The 20,473-nt window shown below is 36.4% G+C and overlaps 1 protein-coding gene across 4 annotated transcripts; it reads right to left on the minus strand.

Moving 5' to 3' along the window:
• Positions 1–17,317: 17,317 nt before the first annotated feature.
• Positions 17,318–20,092, minus strand: LOC124924092 (WUSCHEL-related homeobox 1-like). Of its 4 annotated transcripts, none has more exons than XM_047464175.1 (5): positions 19,829–20,092; positions 19,498–19,620; positions 19,083–19,400; positions 18,826–18,905; positions 17,318–17,911 (listed from the first exon to the last, which is right to left on the minus strand). In XM_047464175.1, exons 1-5 carry the CDS (start codon positions 19,830–19,832, stop codon positions 17,468–17,470), a joined length of 969 nt encoding a protein of 322 aa, XP_047320131.1. In that variant the 5' UTR covers positions 19,833–20,092; the 3' UTR covers positions 17,318–17,467. The 4 variants fall into 4 exon arrangements, with proteins under 4 accessions (XP_047320131.1, XP_047320122.1, XP_047320114.1 ...); XM_047464166.1 differs by having other exon boundaries at positions 19,083–19,403; positions 19,829–20,090; XM_047464158.1 differs by lacking the exon at positions 19,829–20,092 and having other exon boundaries at positions 19,498–19,763.
• Positions 20,093–20,473: the final 381 nt, after the last annotated feature.

Genomic DNA, 20,473 nt, shown 5'->3' on the forward strand with positions numbered 1-20,473 from the left:
CAAATCCAGCCTCAATTTCAAAGTTTGTGTTGGCATTCGAATTCTTTTCATTTGGTTTATCGAATTGACCATTGATTTTGGACTTTGACCTATCTACTTGGTCAGTTCTCGAATTCGGATCGAGGTTTTTATCAATCCCGGTTGTAGTAGTACCGAGGTTTTCAGCATTCCCGGTTACAGGAGCACCGAGTTTTATGGGTCCTTCGGTCCTCATTTCCGCATTTGGATTTGTTGTGGATCTCATAGATTTCACATGTGCTGAACTAGCATGTTCATATTCAAATCTCATTATATGACCCATAATGTCTTCAGACTTAGACCCTATATTAGTTTTGGTTGTAAAATTTTCAAGACGAGATCTAGAATTCTCAACTTCATGTCTAATAATATTAGTTGAAGGACTGAGGGCAACAAATGTCCTAGTTTCAGCCACCAAATTTGTCAGGGATTCCTGAGTCTTTCCATATACTGTATTCATACATTTTAATTTCATGTCTTGACCCTGAACTCCATCAGTTTTAGTCCCAAAAGTAATCTTTTGGGATTCAATATATGACTTAGTCCCATTTTTCTAAACTTTTTCAATTTTCTGTAGATTTTTACCGTTGAAGCAGGAGTTCCCTCGGTCAAAGCCCCTGTTTCTTCACCATATACGAGATCTAGTTCATGATTCCCAACTTTATTACTTATAAAACCCATCATTTCAATAATATCAATAACAAGTTTTATGTCCAATATTAATCTACTTAACCCAATAGTTTCAGATCCCGTGAATTCAAGGCTTTTGCTATTGATTTCGTCAAATACTGCGCTTTTCTTCAATGGTTCGGCTTTTTGATCATAACCAGAAATATTTTGGACTTTTTAATAAATCTAGAAGATCTAGATTCTGGCTTTGATTCGTTTTTTTATGGATTTAAATTGGCCGATCAGTACGATTTGAGGACCGTTGGACGTCTTTAAATTGATTTCGATTGTCTTTTTCGTAGCGGAGACAATCTCGTCCTCAGTTTCTAAGAAGTGTTTGGTTTCGTTATTTAAGTGAGAGTACAAGGAAATATCATTTTTACTCATAGATTCGAAGTTTACTTCTTGTGTTACATCGAAGGTGTTTATTACATGTAAGAGAATATGATATAACAAGATCATTATTCTAAAGTTTCTTACAATGTAAAGTATTTAAAAACTCTCTACAAATAATAGGAGAATGAGTTCTACTTTCGTTGATCACATTATCGATGGATGAAAGAAAATCGGTTCTTTGAAGACCAAAAGAGTTGGGTTCTTGAGTTGGATCAACTATCTTGGGATTCTGAGCCAAGTTTTCCAGGGCGTCGAGTCAATAGTTTGTTCTTTTTCTAATCGTGCAATTTTCTTAATTAGAAAAGTTTGGACTATGAGGACAATCTAAAAAGATTTCGAGAGTTGGAAAACATCTCTGTAAATCTGGATTGGTAAAGGGTTCGAGAAAGTCAAAACATAAAGTTCTTTGTCCCTCACGAATGAACTATCCATTCAAGGTTGGTGGAATAACTATATGTCGTTTGGATATCCTTTCCTTGCAAATTTCTTCGAATCCTGTAGGGTTGTATCATAGACCGTGTCGATCCATGGTTGTGGAAATGTTGTCATGCCTTTGGCATTTGGGCCTAAACACATGCTAGGAAAATATCCCATTTGATGCATCATTCTCATAGATGGAGGTTAAACATACTACAGTCAAGGTGTTTGGATGAGCTTTACCTTCTAAGAGGATTGGATATATCTCGACCTGCTTACTTCAACCTCAAGGGTGTCAATGTGGGTATACCCAATGATTGTTGCCGTGTCAGTTGCTCTCTTGAATGTGATGACTTGATCGTTGGCGAAGAACTTGAGCTTTTAATGTAGGGTAGTGGATAAAGTCTTGAATGGATGAAGCAATGGTCTTCTTAAGATCAAATTATAGGAAGGCTGCATGTTGATGACACAATAGTCAACTTGAAAGGGGATGTTGGCCAATCAGACGGTGCACTTGATGCAACCCATTTAGCGGCGAGAGCTGTAAAAACCTTTAACACACAGGTCAGACGGTATGATCTTGTCTCAAGATACTCCGAGCTTCTCAAGAGTCCTCTAAGGACATATGTTTAGAGCAAATCCATTGTCTATTAATTCGATCATGTTGTCAGTCTTTCCCTCCATCTGCCTATAAATGTAGAGGGTTTTATCATGATTTGATTCGGCTGATGGAAGATCATTGTCTTCAAAGTTGATCATATTGTATTGCGAACTAGTATATATGATCCTTACTAGTTATTTAAGGGTGGTGTTGGTAGGGACATTGGCCTTGCTTAACTCATTAAGGATTGCTTTCCTTTGCTCGATAGAGTACATCAGGATTTCCCATATGAAAATGTTAGCATTTTTCCTTTTTAGTTGACTTAGAAGACTCTCATGGGTTAAGAGCTCTAGGCTCATTCTCTGCCCTAGTTTCTACAAGAAGTTGGGAGGTGATGACACATTGGCCGGTGCGTTTTTTTTATTAAACTAGGTTGAAAATCCGTTCAACCACGTGTTAGCGCGATGTCTATCAGAGTGTAAATATGGGTAGTTATTTTTTACGTCCACCATTCAAAAGTCTCACCGGAGCGGGCTTTGGACTTTTCTTTGGGACAAGGATCGATCATGTTGATATTGGCTCATCGTTATGGATCAGGTCTAGTAACGAATTGGAGTCAAGGGGTGCTTCTTCAATAACAAATTCTTTGTTATTTCCGACTTGGTGATCACATTCTGATCTATCAAATCTTGGAACATAGGTGTTTGAGGGCAATACAACTGTTGGTAGCATGGCCCTTGGCTTGGTGGAAGTCACACCAAGCGTTCTCATACTTTCCTAAGAATGGTCTGTCTATTCTTGGAGAAAGGGGTTTGATGAGATTATTTTCCTGAATAATCTTCATCACTTGACTTAAAGGCATTCTTAGGTCGTGAAAGACTCTAGGGGGTCTAGGTGCCTTTGGAGGTGTGACCTTGGTAAGGGTGGTTGTACTTACCTTAGTCTATGGAGGCTTACTTGGGCTCGTCTTTTGAGGCAATTTTTCTTGTTAGGCAATGGTTACCTATTGTACTTATGTCTTTTCCTTTCTCGGGAAACGATTTAGAGGTATGATAGATTTTACTACTTTTTTCCTCTTTCCCCTCTTTCTCGATAGCGTCATCGAGGTTATTGCCAGTCTTTAGAAATTTCTTCATATTTTGGAAGGTTTTGACGGCGAATCCAACATAATATCGTCCATTAAATTTTCCAAGATCAAATCGATTTCTCGCTCTTTGCTCGGGAGGGAATTAGTTTTCTCAGCGACAACTTTCCATCTTTCGATAAACACGGAGAATTTCTCATTTTGTCCTTATTTGATGTTCTTCAACCTTTTTTTATCGTTCGAGGTTGAGATGCATTGAGAAGCATTCTATGAACGATGTAGTCAGTTCCTCTATGCTTTATAGATAGACTATCTTTTGTTGGTGATACCAGTGCAGAGCAACTTCATCAAGGTACTAGGAGAATAAGTGGAGAAAAGTTTGTTCTCCAAGTCGCAATAGGGTCATTGTGGAGGCATACATTTTGAAAAAGACAAACGGGTCACTTTTTCCTATGTACTTGGAAAGAGATGGAAGCTTGATACATACAGGAATAACTACTCATTCGACAACTTTCATTGCGTCTTTCTAGTCATGATGTTGTTCGGTGCATTTGCCCTTAGCTAAATTTTATGGGCTTGCATCTATTCCCATTATATGGCGTTCATATTCTGTTAACAATGGTTGATCAGTCGCTGAAAAAAAAATTCCTATGGTCTTAGTGATTGATTACCTCCTCATTTTGTACCCGTGTGGTTAGGTCGATATCCTCTTTGGAGTTTTCGTAGAGAGATACTTCTTCTTGAGCTTGTTGACCAGTAGGACGAGGGTTAATGGAGATGAACATAACTAGGATAGCCTGATTAGGAAATCGAGAAGAAGAAACTATGTTTTGGGATATAGACGAAATTTGTTGATTAGCTAAAAAAGTTATGATCAACGCGAGGTTCTCTATTACATGTTACAAAGTTTCCTTCATTTCCCTGAACTCGGTCGTAGAGACCATTTCGGGTACTAAGAGTTCTTCGGCCATCTGGTGGCATATAAAACGTCTAATTTTTGGATCTCTTTTTTGAGGGTCGTGTCGGTCGTCGTAGTCGTGGATTGTTGAGAATAGAAAGAGGTGAGGGTTTGCATATTGTAATACATTACAATGCAACGCATATGGACATAAAGTGAATCCTAGATAATGAGCCTCTCTCTTTTGTGATTCGATAAACAAACATAATTTTTTATATAAATATATTCACCGATTTTGTTACAGATAGGACTCCCTTGTTGATATTTTATAGAGAGAGACTAAAAGGGAAAAAGTGTTGACGGAAGTCAAAGGCTTTAGGTCCAACTATATCTTGTTTTCACACTAGCAACTTCTTCCTCTTCATTTTCTTGGACCTGCTCATGTTCTTGGACAATGAGATTCATGTACTTCATTCTCTTTTGCAGGATATTCATTTGAAAGGCGTTGTGCCATTTCTCTAGATACCCTGAATAGGTCATGCAATCGATTGTCTTGTGTATAACGAAAGCAACTTCTATATAACTGCAACTGAATTACTTGAACAGGCTACGGGTGTAATAAAATCTAACCCATTCCAAGCCCATAAACATAATTATGGGTTTGTCATCCATCATGAATGTCATTTTCTTGATAGGGTATGAGGGGAGTATTTCCTAGATCTCATCATTGCTCTATACAGGAGGTCCCGATAGAGCTTTCTTCATTCTCCGATATTGAAGAGATGGGGACTAGATGCCTTCAGGAAGAACTGGTAGAAACCATTTAAGTTTGTCGAGTAGCTAGATATAGAGAATTAACAGTGAGCCCCTTTTGCTCATGGTGGAAGACAAGCATGAGTTTTGTAAACCCATCAATGTTTCCGCTAGAATAACACTAGAGGGATCCTTGTTTCCCCTTTGCATATGGTATGCTACTTTCAGGATTCATGAGGAGGGTTTACCATTGGCTCGTATTAGGAAGTAGTGAGCCGGTAGGATTATCATTGTTATCATGGACATCCCAAACTCAAAGGTATTTCTCTATTCCTTATTTCCATTTTGGTCCACATTGGGAAGTCGATGTATGTCTTTGCAAGGATAACATCAAACATTATCTTAGAGTATCCATAATCGTCTTGCAAGAGCTTCCTCTAAGACATCGATTCTACAAATGGCTTTAAATGTAGAACATTCTTGTTATTCGTCATAAGAATGTCTCGAAATTCTTCTATGGTTGGAACATATTCCTTTATCCCATCAAATAAGCCCCTTTTACATGGTTCTACATTCGTTACAATTTCATCATGAAGGTGGAGTTGATTTCGAAGTTTATGAACCTTGTGATGGAAATGAAGCCATAGGACCGATAGTTCCACTCGTTTTTATGAAAGTTTTCAATCCAAGGAACCAGCGTGACATCCGTCAACATGGACATCGTATGTAATTGAAAATTTATAAACTTCATCCAATGTTTTTCCACGTAGGGTATCACGTTCCTCAATGGCCAACTAGGATCACTTGAACTTTAGCGAAAGAAAAGGGAAAAGGAAATATTCTTCAAAAGAAGGATGGATTCTGGCATAAAAGCAAACTCACCACAAACAAATATGAGAACTAGGCATAACATGTGTTTTGTTTTGAAAAGAAGGAAAATATTTGAGATGCTCACTTAGACTATACATGCATACAAATAATACATATACACTAGTCACATAAGGGTTGTAGTGACGAGGTTTTGGTTGTTTTGGCACGAAAAACAATCGACTTGGTGATAATAACCAGGTTTTTTATTCTAAGAGGAATCATAATAAAGTTTCATTCACCGATAGTGGAGGGGGTAAAATCGTCGCCATAAACTAGGGAATATCTACTCAATTGGGAATTTCCCCCACCTTCACAATGCATGTGTCCTATTTGACGATTCATCGCCAAAGGGTGTGGTCGATCCCGTGCATTCTAGTTTTTTCTCTCGCAACATCACTCGGTTTGTAACAAGTTATCATTCCTCATTGACAATCTTTTCACATAAGTGTAGAAGTACCGATCCTAGTTGTCTACTTTTTTTCAAGTAAAAAGAAGGTTAAATAAAACATATAAATCAAATGAATAAATAAAATTTTAGAAGCAAAATAGTAACTAAATAATCTAGGTTTTCTTCAATAGGAAAAAATCGATACCAAAATCAAATAGGAGAATGCTTTTAGTGAATAACGGAGGTGGAGGTCAAGCTTCGTCTGGGCATGAGAGAACGACGATGATGGTTAAGGGTGAGCTGCGTTTGGGCATGAGAACAGTGAAGGTGGTGGGAGAGCTTCGTCGATACGCAGTTTAGGGTGTACCTTTTACCTAAAACAGAGAGAAAAAAACTAGATTTGAGGTGTTGCTTTTCAGCCAAAAAACAGAGAAAATGTATGTGCAGATTATCTGGAAAACATATGGAAGCCACGTCATTATAGACAAACTTCGTGGGTTAATATTATTTTCTATATATTATATATTGAATTGTGTATAAATTACATTAATTGTTGGTGTTCCTTGCCATTGCGGGCGGGTTTTAAATTCCGGGTAAACGGGTCAGGGTTTTCTTTTATGAAAACGGGTTAGAGTATAAATACTTTTTTTGGGTATTTTTCTCATAACAGAGCAAATAGAGAGAGAGTGAATTACAGATCTAGGGTTTTCTGGTTTTCTTCTTCTTCTTGTTCTTTGGTTGATCCAGAGTGAGAGATTGGGGGAGCTTTTGATTGTGGAGTAGTACAATCATTCCTAGTGTAATCACTTCTTTCATTTGAGAGCAGGGCATGTAAGTTTCTACTATTGACATTTGTTTGATTTAGTGAAACTTATCCCTCCCGTGGACGTATGTCGATTTTGACCGAACCACGTATATTGTGTTGTCGTTTATTGCTTTGTGCTATTTCAGTTCTTGGTAATCTGTTTATCGTCATAGACGATTTGGAATCTGATTTGCTACAGGTTTTGATTTCTAAGAAGATCCATAGTTTTGCTGTTGCAAAACCCAACAGTGGTATCAGAGCAGTATTAATTGGTTATCTGTTTTAACATTGGAGCAGAGTGTTCTGCTGGTTATTTGGCGAAATTCATAGAACAGATCAACTGGTTTCTTTGCTGGTGTTTTTGTCAGTTGTTAAGGTAGTAATAATGGGGAAATCTAGACCTGATATGGTGAGTCTGAATGGTACAAACTACAGGCAATGGAAACTGATGATCAGTGATCTGTTAGTTTCAGATGATTTGAATGAAGCAATTGAAAATGAGGGTGTTAGACCTGAGACTACAAAAGAGGCTGATTGGAAAAAGATAGATAGAAAGGCATGCAGCTTTATTCGTTCCTGGGTTGGTGTAAATGTTGTGCACCATGTTGAGAATGAGACTACAGCGTATGGTGTGTGGAGCAAACTTGAAGCTCTCTATGCTGGGAGGTCAGCAGGGAATAAAGCGGCACTGATACGAAGGCTGGTGAATCTGAAGTACATTGATAATAAATCAATTGCTGAGCACTTGAATGAATTTCAAAATATTTTGAATCAGCTGAGTAGTATGAAGATAAACTTTGATGATGAGGTGCAAGCACTTTTAGTCCTTGGATATTTGCCTGCAAGCTGGGAGACACTTATTATCACTCTCAGCAACTCAGCACCAAATGGTAAAGTCAACATGGCATTTGTCACCAGTTCCTTACTTCATGAGGAGAATCGAAAGGGGGATAAACCCTCTAAGTCTGATATGTTGGTGGCTGATAGAGGAAGATCAAAAGATAATAGAAGTGGTTCGAGCAGGGGAAAGTCTAGAAGCAAGTCTAGAGCTCCAAAGAAGGATGGTGCTTGCCATTACTGTGGCAAAATGGGTCACTGGAAAAATGAGTGCTGGAAATTTAAAAATGATAAAGCTAAGGGTACAGTGAAGCCCAGAGAAAAGAAAGAACAGAGTGCAATACATCTGCTTATGCTTCAGATGGTGAACTGACATATGCTTCTAACTGTCAAGACTCCTGTCTTAGCACATCTTCAAATGAAACAGCATGGATTGTTGACACAGGTGCCTCATTCCATATAACTCCACACAAAGGTTACTTTCAGTCCTACAAAGCTGGTGATTATGGTGAGGTTCGCATGGGTAACAGTGGTGTGTCCAAGATAGTTGGTCTGGGTGATGTTAGAATTGAGACAAACATGGGCTGCTTCCTGACATTGAGAGATGTAAGACATGTTCCTGATTTAAGAATGAATTTGATTTCAGCAGGTATGCTTGATGATGGAGGCTACCATAATGTTTTCAGTGGTGGAGCATGGAAGCTAAGCAAGGGTTCATTGGTTGTTGCACGGGGTAAGAAATGTTGTTCCTTATACAAGACAAATTTGAAAATTGTCTATGATGCAGCATATTCTGTTTTGATGGAATCATCCTCTGAGTTGTGGCACAAGAGATTAGGTCACGTTAGTGAAAAGGGGCTGAATGTTTTGATCAAGAGGAATGAGCTGCTGAATCTCAAGGATGCTCATCTTGAAAATTATGAGCATTGCTTGAAGGGTAAGCAGAACAGAGTCTCCTTCAGTAAGTCAAAAGTGGAACTGAAAAAGAATGTCCTTGAATTGGTCCATACAGATGTTTGTGGTCCTATGAAGATTAAATCCATAGGCGGTGCTTCCTATTTTGTAACCTTCATAGACGATGCATCTAGGAAGGTTTGGGCTTATGCTATAAAGTCCAAGGATGAGGTTGCAGCAAGGTTTGAGGACTTTCACAAGCTGGTTGAAAGAGAGACAGGAAGAAAACTGATGAGGGTGCGGTCAGATAATGGGGGAGAGTACATAGGCTCATTTGATGATTATTGCAAAGAGCAGGGTATTCGACATGAACAGACTGTGCCCAAGACTCCACAACAAAATGGTGTGGCAGAGAGGATGAACAGAACAATGTTGGAACGGATGAGGAGTATGCTCTCCCGTGCCAAGTTGGCTAAGCATTTCTGGGCTGAAGCCATGAGCACTGCAGTGTATGTGATCAACCGTTCTCCCTCCAAGCCATTGAATAATAAGTGTGCAGAAAGCGTCTGGTCAGGTAAAGATGTTAATTATGACTATTTACGTGTTTTTGGTTGCAGAGCTTTTGTGCATGTTCCAAAAGATGAGAGGTCTAAGCTAGATGCAAAAACCAGACAATGCATATTTTTGGGGTATGGTGATGAAAAGTGGGGATACAGGTGTTATGACCCAGTTGATAAGAAGGTTTTGAGAAGCCGGGATGTGGTATTCCTTGAAGATCAGACTATTGAGAATTTTGAAGATGGTGAAAAGTTTGATGCATACATACGTGACCTTTCTGGTCTTGAGTTGTCTCATGATGTTGAGGAGACAAGGCCACATGTAGCTTCAGACTCAGATAGTGATGATGATGTTCCTCAGGGTCAAGCTGTAGGCCATGGAAATGATACTAATACTGAAACTGATCTTGGTGATAATGTTGAGGTTGATTTTGAAGTTCAACAAGAGGATGGAAGTCAACAGAATCAACAAACAGAGGTACTTCAGAGGTCTACTAGAGAGAAAAGATCAAGTTCTAAGTATTCTGCTACAGAGTATGTTCTTCTAACTGATTGTGGGGAGCCTATATGCTATAATGAGGCTCTTGAGGATGCTCATAAGAAAGAATGGCTAGCTGCCATGGATGAAGAGATGAAGTCATTGCTGAAAAATGGCACATATGATCTAGTTGAAAGACCAGAGAACAGAAAAGTATTACAAAATAAATGGGTGTACAAGATCAAGCAAGAAGGTGATGATAGCAAGACAAGATACAAGGCTAGGCTGGTTGTCAAAGGTTTTGTCCAGAGGCATGGAATCGATTATGATGAGATTTTCTCACCGGTAGTGAAGATGACTTCTATCCGAGTGGTGTTAAGTCTAGCTGCTTGTATGGATCTTGAGGTTGAACAACTTGATGTCAAGACTGCATTTCTCCATGGTGATTTGGATGAAGATGTTTATATGGAGCAACCTGAAGGTTATAATAAGAGAGGTGAGGAAAGCAAGGTGTGCAAACTTGTCAAAAGTCTGTACGGTTTGAAGAAAGCACCAAGGCAGTGGTATCTTAAGTTTGAGTCGTTCATGACCATCCATGGGTACATGAAGACGTCTACAGATCACTGTGTCTTTGTGCAAAAGTTTGCTTCTAATGATTTTATTATACTTCTCCTATATGTTGACGACATGCTGATTGTTGGGAGAGACAAGCTCAAGATTGCCAAGTTGAAAAAGGATTTGGCTAAGTCTTTTGAGATGAAAGACTTGGGTCAAGCAAGACAAATTCTTGGAATGCAGGTCATTCGTGATCGGGTGAAGAAAAGGCTATGGTTATCTCAAGAGAGATATATTGAGAAGATTCTAAAACGATTCTGTATGGACAAGGCAAAGCCAGTTGCTTGTCCATTGGCTACACACTTGAAAATAAACAAGACAATGTCTCTCAAGGATGAAGAGGAAAGACAAGAAATGTGCAGTGTTCCATATGCTTCAGCAATAGGCAGTCTGATGTATGCAATGGTCTGTACAAGACCGGATATAGCTCATGCGGTTGGAGTACTTAGTCGTTTTCTTTCAAATCCTGGTAAGACACACTGGGAAGCGGTTAAGTGGCTAATGAGATATCTTCGAGGGACCTCCAAATACGCTTTGTGTTATGGTACTGGAAAGTCACATGTTGAAGGGTTTTCTAATTCAGATATGAGTGGTGATATTGACACAATGAGATCAACTTCAGGGTATTTGTTTACTTTTGGAGGAGGAGCTGTATCATGGCAGTCTCGTCTACAGAAATGTGTTGCTTTGTCTACTACAGAAGCTGAATATATTGCCATTACTGAATGTTGTAAAGAAATGAGATGGATGAAAGAATTGTTGAAAGAAATTGGCATTGCACAAGACAGGTTTGTGGTGTTTAGTGACTCACAGAGTGCTATACATGTGAGAAAGAATCCAAGTTTCCATTCACGTTCAAAACACATCCAAAGAAGGTACCATTGGATCCGTGAAGTGCTCGAGAAGAAGGAGTTATACTTGGAGAAAGTGCACACAGATGAGAACGGGTCAGATATGATGACAAAGGGCTTGCCAAGAGGAAAACATGAGATATGTTGTGCCAAAGCCGGAATGGTTCTGGAAGAAGTGTCACGATGATGAATGTTTATAGCAACATTCTCCCATGGCTCGGAAGGGGGAGAATTGTTGGTGTTCCTTGCCATTGCGGGCGGGTTTTAAATTCCGGGTAAACGGGTCAGGGTTTTCTTTTATGAAAACGGGTTAGAGTATAAATATTTTTTTTGGGTATTTTTCTCATAACAGAGCAAATAGAGAGAGAGTGAATTACAGATCTAGGGTTTTTTGGTTTTCTTCTTCTTCTTGTTCTTTGGTTGATCCAGAGTGAGAGATTGGGGGAGCTTTTGATTGTGGAGTAGTCCAATCATTCCTAGTGTAATCACTTCTTTCATTTGAGAGCAGGGCATGTAAGTTTCTACTATTGACATTTGTTTGGTTTAGTGAAACTTATCCCTCCCGTGGACGTAGGTCGATTTTGACCGAACCACGTATATTGTGTTGTCGTTTATTGCTTTGTGCTATTTCAGTTCTTGGTAATCTGTTTATCGTCATAGACGATTTGGAATCTGATTTGCTACAGGTTTTGATTTCTAAGAAGATCCATAGTTTTGCTGTTGCAAAACCCAACATAAATTACATTACTTAAACCTTGCCAAGCAATTGTTATACAAATTAAACACCTGTCATTACCTAGCATCACAACATTTTTCTTTATATATATAATATTTTTTTAGTCATCATTTATATTTTAGAGAAAAACAACCAATCAAATAGAATGCAAAATAAATATTCAAACAAACAAGGCCTAATATCGGTATGGTGGTATGTCGAAGGGTATGTTTCCAAATGCTCAGTCAAGGCCTTCTCACTGTAGGATGCTAACTTCCACGTGCGAGGTTTGGTCATTGCTACTTTTTTCCCAAGTGCGCTTGGTTTAAGCCAAAGCCTCTAGGATATGCTTAACTTTGTTGTTTTTTTCAAAATGACCTCCCACAACTAAGATATAAACATCAACAACCCTTTGTTCTTTTTTCCCTCGGAGGAACTCTTTTTATACTCATCAATCAACTCACCTTCAAATGAAAATTGAATTCTCGAATCCCCTATCTTGAGGGAAAATTAGAAATTTTGCTTTTTGGGATTCACTGTAAGAGAATATCCTCTACAATTGTGGGGATCTTTGACGAGGCTTGTTATGTTAATCAAGCGAATGAGGAAGCTCTGGTCTTCGATTTAACAGTTTCTAGGTGATGTTCTGCTACACTTCTAGGCGCAACAAAATTCGAGGTAAAGGACTATAAAATATTATGTGCTAATCTGCTTTTGAGAGGGCGACACCTTAATTGGCATCTTTCTTTTTGTTCTTTTGGGATTCTCTGAAGGTCTTTTTCTTTTATTAATTATTAAATGTGGGTTGCATCCTGATCTAGGCCCTTGACATTAATGGGTCCTTTGGGCTATAAGGCTAGGCTTGGATAACATACTAGGCTCTAGATTGGGCTTTGTCCTTTTGAAATGAGTTTCTCCTATTGTGCGCAATAATAGATGTTGCCAAGTTTGTAAATCAGCTTTGAATGTTCGCATTTTACATTATGCTCAATTTTTTTAAATTGTGAGGGTAATTAATTTTAACGTGATCAAAAATTTAAGTGAAAAACAAGGTTATGTAAATGACACAATAACTTATTACTTCATGTCGAATCTAGGAGTGATTGAGATTTTAATGGAAATTCATCATGGGTCTATTTAAAAATAATCAGTTTTAGTTCAATTAAACCTCAAGAGTTGAGAGTCGCCACCTAATTTTTATAAAGCAAGGAAATGTTTTGACGTATGAACATCGATTAAGATATTCTTTTCGAGTTCAGCATTTGGTTATGTGTGAGAAAAGGTTTTTAAAACAAGTTATGTCCTACAACGCCCCGAGCATGCATCTCTACTAGTTAATCTTGGTTTAAAACATTTTTTATAACATTTAAATTGCAAACTTACAACATTTTTACGCTTTACATTTTTTATATGCTAACCTATGATCAAATAAATCGCAAACTTACAACATTTAAAAACTAACAAAAATTCAATGTAAAATATAAACATATACCCATGCATAAAATAAAAGGGAAAAGTAGACAAATTGTGTGCGGCCGATAAAGATCGGTTGCTTGAAGAACTCTCGGTCGAAATATATGTCAATGCTTGGCCGTGGCTTAAATCGGGTGTCGTTTCTCAGTCATGTCTTGTATTAGGTGTAGAAATAAGGTAAAAAAACAAAGTCATTCCTCAGTTGAGCGTACATCAACATGTTCCTTGATTGGGCGTAAAACAACAATAGGTTTCTCGGTCGCGTGTAGTGTGAGTCCGCAATAAGCTGTAGTAACATTGGTCAATCTTCATGTCATCCCTAAATTCGGCGCACAACAGTAGCAACGTCTTTTCTCGGTCGAATGTAGCGTTGGCCAGCAGCAACATCAGTCAATCTTCATGTCATCCCTTAGTTGGGCACATAGCAGCAATACCGTCTTTTATTGATTGAATGCAACGTCGGTTAGCAGCAAGGCGTGACTTCAATTCATGGTCGGGTGTAGTGTCATCAATAGCAGCGGGATTCAGTTTCACAGCCGCAGCCACAGTCAGATTCCATTCCATCTCTCAGTCGGGCGCACAACAGCATCAAGGTTCCTCGGTTGGGTGCAAAAAATGGATCGAAAATCATGTCTTCTATCAGTCGGATCGCAAACATTAGCAGCAAGTGGGCTATCAGGTGGAATTTTGTGGTCACAAATGTCGGTAATCTTAGCCAGCAGTTAAGATCTTCGGTCGGGTGGATGACAACAGTAGAAATAAGCATCTCTCAATCGCATGTATCAGTAATCTTAGCCAAGCGTGCGTAGCAACAAAAACACAGAACAAGCGTCAAGAAGGTTTCAAAAATCCTCGGTCGACCGTAGCATTAGCTTTCTCGGTCACTGGTATGTCTGTTCGTTCTGCTAGTGCATTTTCTCGGTCATAAGCGGTCGCTACACAAGATTCTTGGTTGTTCTTGATTATTCTCCATTGGACGAACGGGAAACCTAAACCCTAAATATTTGGTAGTCAAGATTGGATCATTTTCCCATATTCTTGTACTTCAATATTATTTACATATAATAATACATCAATAATATATCATAACATCAAGATTTTGACCGAATTAAATTCAAAAATAAAGCAAAATAAGGCAAAAAGTTTATGATTTAACCAATTTTGAGATTTTTTTGATCAATCTCGGTCGATTGCATCAACTTCATTATTAAATCTAGTTCTTTCTTAGCTTAAATGTTCAAAGTGTTTATTAAACACTTTGAGCCCGGAATTTTTTTTATCCAAATTCTTTTAGTTGTGTCAATTTCAATTAAGGTTTGAGGAGTAGCTATGATCTTGTTTCACTTGCTTCTTGATTGTGTGATGAGTTCATTGACTCTTTAATGACTATCATACATGTGTTTGCTCATTTGCGCAAAAGTTAGGACTCCCATCATTAATCATCTTCAAAAATTTAAATCACTCATGATTTACAATTTTGGTTGTTGGGCGGATTTTTTTTTCTCCTTGATGAGTTGTTTTTTTCGAGATGAGCATCTTGTGTCGCATTAACCTTAGACCATCTCCAAGGGAACGGCAAACGCAGACGCAATCCCATTTTCTGCTCCAACGGTCCGGTAAACGCACCTGCAAAATAAGAATACTCTCTCTCTCCAATCAAAAAAACGCATATTTGCGTAGTTTCTGTTCATTCCAGCAAATTCTTTATAAATTTATAAATAAGCCCTTCAAATATATGAATTGTTTAATTTAAATATTAAACTTGTTTATATAAATTATTTAAAACATTTAATTGATTTTTTAATTTTTAATTTTTAATTTTAAGATAAAAGTTATAATATTTTTTAAATGCATACATAAATCATTAAATTTTATTATAATTTATCTGCTTTTTATTTGTACGAATAATTTTTTATTTTAATCTCATATGTATTTTTTTTTGTTCGTGTATTGTAATTTTTGAATTTTTAATAAATTTTTATAATTAATTTATATTTAAGTTTAAAATATTTGGATGATATTATAATATTGTGGTGTAATTTATAAGTTTGTAAAAGATATGGGTGATATTAAAAAGTTATAAAAGTTGATGTAAGAAAGAATATTATAAGAATATTCTTTTGGGTTTGAGAATGAGTTTTTCGGTAGGAGTAGAATTACTGTTTGACGTGACATTTACACCAAAATGAGTTTGAAAATGGATTTTTCGGTTGGAAATGGTCTTAGAAAGTTCATCTATATTACACGGGGCAAAGTAGTTTGCTATGTAGTTGTAGATGTTTCTCTTTGTCTTTTTCACAAACATGCTCACATTTATTATTTATTTTATTATCATGGAGGGCTCCTTAATTGGACCGCTTCTAAGTAAAATACTAATGAAAAGTCTTACATTTTAAAAATTAAATAATAAATATTAACAAAAATAAAACAAACTAGTCCTAAAATTTAAATAGAATTAAAAAATAATATATATATATATAATAATATAATATTTATAATATTAAAAAACAATTGAAAAAATATTTTAGTATTTTAGTGGTATGTGATGAATAAATTGTATTTGATAAGATGTTTAATTGTTTGATAGGTTTTTTTTAAAAAACAAACCTGATGATTATTTTTAAAGCAAGTAAATTAATTTACAAATAAGTATCAAAAGACACAAATTTGTGATCAAACAAACATATTCGATTTAAAATTAATTTGATAAAGTTAATTGTGACATTGGTATGAGTTAAATAAGATAAATTAACCCAGGAAAATAGACACCGACTAAATAAACAACATAATAAAAACAAAATTAAAAAATATTAATTTCACGTGCACAAAAATCAATATTGATGCATTTCCTAAAATCCTTTGACAAGGCATCACCAGGGATAGGAGGTACCATTCAAAAAAGAATTTGAGCGCATAAAAATAAAAAATTATACTAATTAATTGTTTTTTTTAAAATAAAAATATATAATTATAATATATATTATATAAAACTTTCATAATATATATTAAAAATGTTAGTATAATTGATAAAAAATAAATAAAAAGATTTAATTAATTCTAACATATATATATTGATTATTTTATTAAATAATTAATAATTAAAGTTGGAGCCACCCTAAAGCAGGCCTGGGCATCAAGAGCCGGCCCCCAGTTTTGGGCAACCCGCGATAAAAATAAAAGTTTATTTTTTTATTGCCCTAGGTCTATTATTAAAAATTGATAAAAAAAAAAAAATTGTTTTTGTTGATGTTTGAACTCATAACCAAATCAAAAAACTAAGTTTCTATGTTGAGCCACTAAACTACAACATATTATGTTCAAAATATTCATATATTTATTTAAATATTTATATATTTTATTAAATGGGTTGCCTTAAGGAATGGGCTGCCCTAGCCCGAGAGCTTGTCAGGCTTATCCAGGGCCGGTCATGTGGGCATCACGACCGTGGGTCTTGACTTCGACCCTATACGAAGGTTGGAAGTTTGTCTTCTTTAACACCCTAGAACAACTTCAATAAATCCTGCAAAAACTCCATTAGTCAAACAAATAGATATCCAGGATAAATATTTATAGGTAAATAGATAGGGAAGATGTATATAAAATATAAATAAGTTAGCACATTAACCAAAATGACTAGTCTAATAGATGTGGACAACATATTTCCCCATTTTACCATTAATTCAACCCACATACCAAGCCACTTTAATATCCCAATTCAGACATTGCATTACCCAACCTCAATCTCTCTTTGATCTGAGACCTATTAATTAAAAACACGTGCATGGAGACATGCTAGTTTCTCAAAGAAGGCCTATGGTATCAAATGATACCCTATTGGCATTTACCATAATTTAGAAACTAAAATTTATATACCAAACATGGTCCAATTGCATTTTAAGGCAACCTTCCTTCCTTCATTCCCTTCCACATTTTCCACCTTATACGAAAAACTTTCACATCCAAGCAATTAATTCATCATCTCCGCAAGAATACAAAAATTCTAAACAAAACCCATCAAATTTAACATAAATAATCGTGTGTAAAATCCATCACATACATCAATTGATGAGCCACTCTATCCATCTCTTGTCATTTTTGTCACTCAAACTTTTTCGTCTCAACAACGACGATTTGAATTAGAATGATTACTAGTTTTTCAAAGGAAGGAATTCAATGAACTTGCACGGGGTGCTACTCAAACCCCCTCTAACCATCGACGAATCAAACATATCCGTTTGTTTCTCAGTCATACTCTCATCATCGTCTATGTCGTCAGCATCACTCTGAAGAGGGAACAACTGGAGGGTCTGAGACTCAGACAACCCCTGGATGGCGATTCCATCTTCGTGGTTGTAGCCAGAAACCAAGAAACGAACATCATTAGTTGGAATAAATATCTTTGGACACATTATTGCCCTAACTATATTTGTCTCTGGGCTGCAAGTAGACATAGTAGTAATAGGGGCATTAGAAGAACAAGAGAGAAACTGCATCATCTGCCACGTGTCATTCTTATCCAGCTGTAGTATTTCTCCTTCCTCATTGAATTGTACCCATCCATCTTTTGCTCCTTTCTCCATTGAAATACTTTTCTATATATATGCATAAAAACCCAACAAAAAGAAAACAGATTTTTTTGATTAAATGTAATTGAGAGTACAAATCTGCAGATGAGTTTAAATATAAGCTCTAGAAGAAGAAGAGTGAGTTATCCTTGTCGATCTTTTTGTGAAGGGTAATTTTGTCATTTAGCAATAGAGTCATGACCCAAATCTTTGAGTTAGGAATTAATGATAAAAAAGAAAGAGCACAAGACCCGAAAACCCTAGCTTTTACTTGTCAAACAATATTATTGCTGCCACGACAGTAAGGAAGGAGGGCAGCTTTTTGAATCCCCCTTTTACTTCCATTTCCCAACAAAAAAAAAAAGCTTGCATTGTTTCTTCCTTTGCTTTGTATGCACACTAAAACTTATATATACACAAAAGGTTTTTATTTTCATATTTATGTGGTTTCTTTTGTTTAGTGTGCTAAATTTGGTTGTTCTCATTTTAGCATAAACAATATCTTTGTGCATACTATATACATTTTAGTGAATTATCTTTTCATAAAATTAAAAACACAAATGAACCTAGCCTCTTCTATTATGTTCTTTATTTTTTTGTTTTGGAAAAACATGTTTCATGTAATAAGTGGTCATAAAAAAATAACATGTTTTTGATATTTTGTAGATAATTGATAAAATCATGTAATGGTTGATGTTCTAATAATGGTTTATTTGAAAATAACACAACAAGCATGCTTGAACTTTCCTAATAAAAGTTTGCTTGCATGGGATGAATTGAAATGACAATGATAAGCTTATTATTAGATGATGATTTTGTTGTTAATAAATAAGAACTGTAATTGTCTTGTCTATGAGTTTGTTTAGTAGGGTGTAGGTTAGCTAGTAGGTTTATAAATGAAGAAAGAGAAGAAGGACAAATTAGAGGGAGAGAGAATAGACCTCTGCAAGGGTACTGCTGTTTGTAGAGGGTATCCAGCCCTTCGTCTGCTCTACTTCAATCACTGCCCGCCTGTTCACTTCTGTACATACAAAACCAAAACCCACCAAAGTTAAATCTTTTTTACCGCACTTTTCTATAAAAAAAAATTACCCATTATGAAAAAAAAATCAATCTTTACAAATCACACAATTACTTAATGGGGTGATTTGTTTTTGTTATTAATCATTTCTGTGAGAGTAATATCATATCATTTTACCTGATTCCCTTATTTCTGAATGGAGTATGCAACCAAGTTGCTGCTGCTGTTGTTGTTCATCCGAGGAGGCTGACTCAAGTTGGCGACGGCGGCGTTTATGGCGTTCTCTAGCCTTATGATTTTGGAACCAATAAAACACATTTTTTCCCTCAATCTTACCATATCGCCGGAGCTGGGCGGTGATGTACTGAATTTGATCGGCCGACGGTGTTCGTGTTCCTCTCCTATACAATTCCTCTAGGGTTTGTAACTGCTCAGGCGTTGGATTCCACCTTGAGCTTACCACTACCTGTTGTTGTTCATGCACCGTTCCATTTGCTGCTTCATTTTTACACAAAGAAGACCATTATAAATCACTTTTACTAAACTTTTAAAACCCTAATACTAGAGAGAGAGAGAGAGATTGTTTGCGTACCGATATGGTGATTGAATGCGAGAAAATCAGGACCGTTGATAGTTCTAAAGCATGGAGGGCTAAGAGAGGTCCCAAATGAACCGGCTGCCCTCGGCCGGGATAGTTTTCTACCGTTGAATGAATCTGCCATGTTAAAAACTTCACTATCAGTATTATATCCCATCATCCACATTGTTTATATTAAGAGATCTCCAAGTAATTGTGGTCTTCTTATATTCAATAGTGTTGCCCTCTTATGTATTTCTCATTTGATTCAATGTTAAGCCGTGAATACTCTATACGAAGATGCTACTCTAGTAAATGAGCAATTAATAAGGTGAATCAAACTAACCCATATAGGCCGATATCCACTATCTCTCTCTAAGTATGTCTTTCTCTTTTCTAGAGTTAAGGAATAGTGACGTAAAGATGGGTTGAAAGAGGAAATAGTTGGATCAAATTATGAATTTGGAAATATTGATGATATGAATTAATAGAGAGAGATTGTTTCAGGTAGCAATGAGGGTAAGGCGGTGAAGGAGGGACGTATATGAGATTGTGATAGAACATTAGAGAGAGAAAGAGGGGATTTGGGGATTGCAGTCTTTGTTTGGTCGGCAATTATTTTGAGTTATTTTCAAATAGTTTAATTTTGTAGTTAGCATAATTATATAATGACAAATATGTAAATTGATATATAAAATTAAATGGGTTGTTATTTAAAATTAAAACCATATATCTCAAAATGAACAAAATGGTACAAAGTGATCTGGGTATATTTTTGGGTAGCTAGCTATAATGACTCTTTAAATTATAGTTTTTTTCCTTTGGAATCGTATCTAAAGAAAATGATTTCTAAAGTAAAATTACTAACACTTGAAGTACTCTAATTAGTTGTGTTAGATTATGCATTAACATGACATTTAACATATTTGTCATGTAACCTAATATCAACAACAAAAAATCAAAATAAATTTATTTATCCGTTTAGGGTATC

This window comes from Impatiens glandulifera, chromosome 1 (assembly GCF_907164915.1).
Source record: "Impatiens glandulifera chromosome 1, dImpGla2.1, whole genome shotgun sequence".
In the NCBI taxonomy this organism is placed as follows: domain Eukaryota; kingdom Viridiplantae; phylum Streptophyta; class Magnoliopsida; order Ericales; family Balsaminaceae; genus Impatiens; species Impatiens glandulifera.

Excerpts from the sequence above, each read along its gene's own strand:
- LOC124924092 (XM_047464149.1), bottom strand. The coding sequence starts at position 19,669 with ATGTGGATGATGGGATATAATACTGATAGTGAAGTTTTTAACATGGCA. Across the intron at positions 19,404-19,497 it reads CGCATTCAATCACCATATCG|CAGCAAATGGAACGGTGCAT; the intron begins GTACGCAAACAA and ends GTAAAAATGAAG. Across the intron at positions 17,912-18,825 it reads ACAGCAGTACCCTTGCAGAG|AAAAGTATTTCAATGGAGAA; the intron begins GTCTATTCTCTC and ends GCATATATATAG.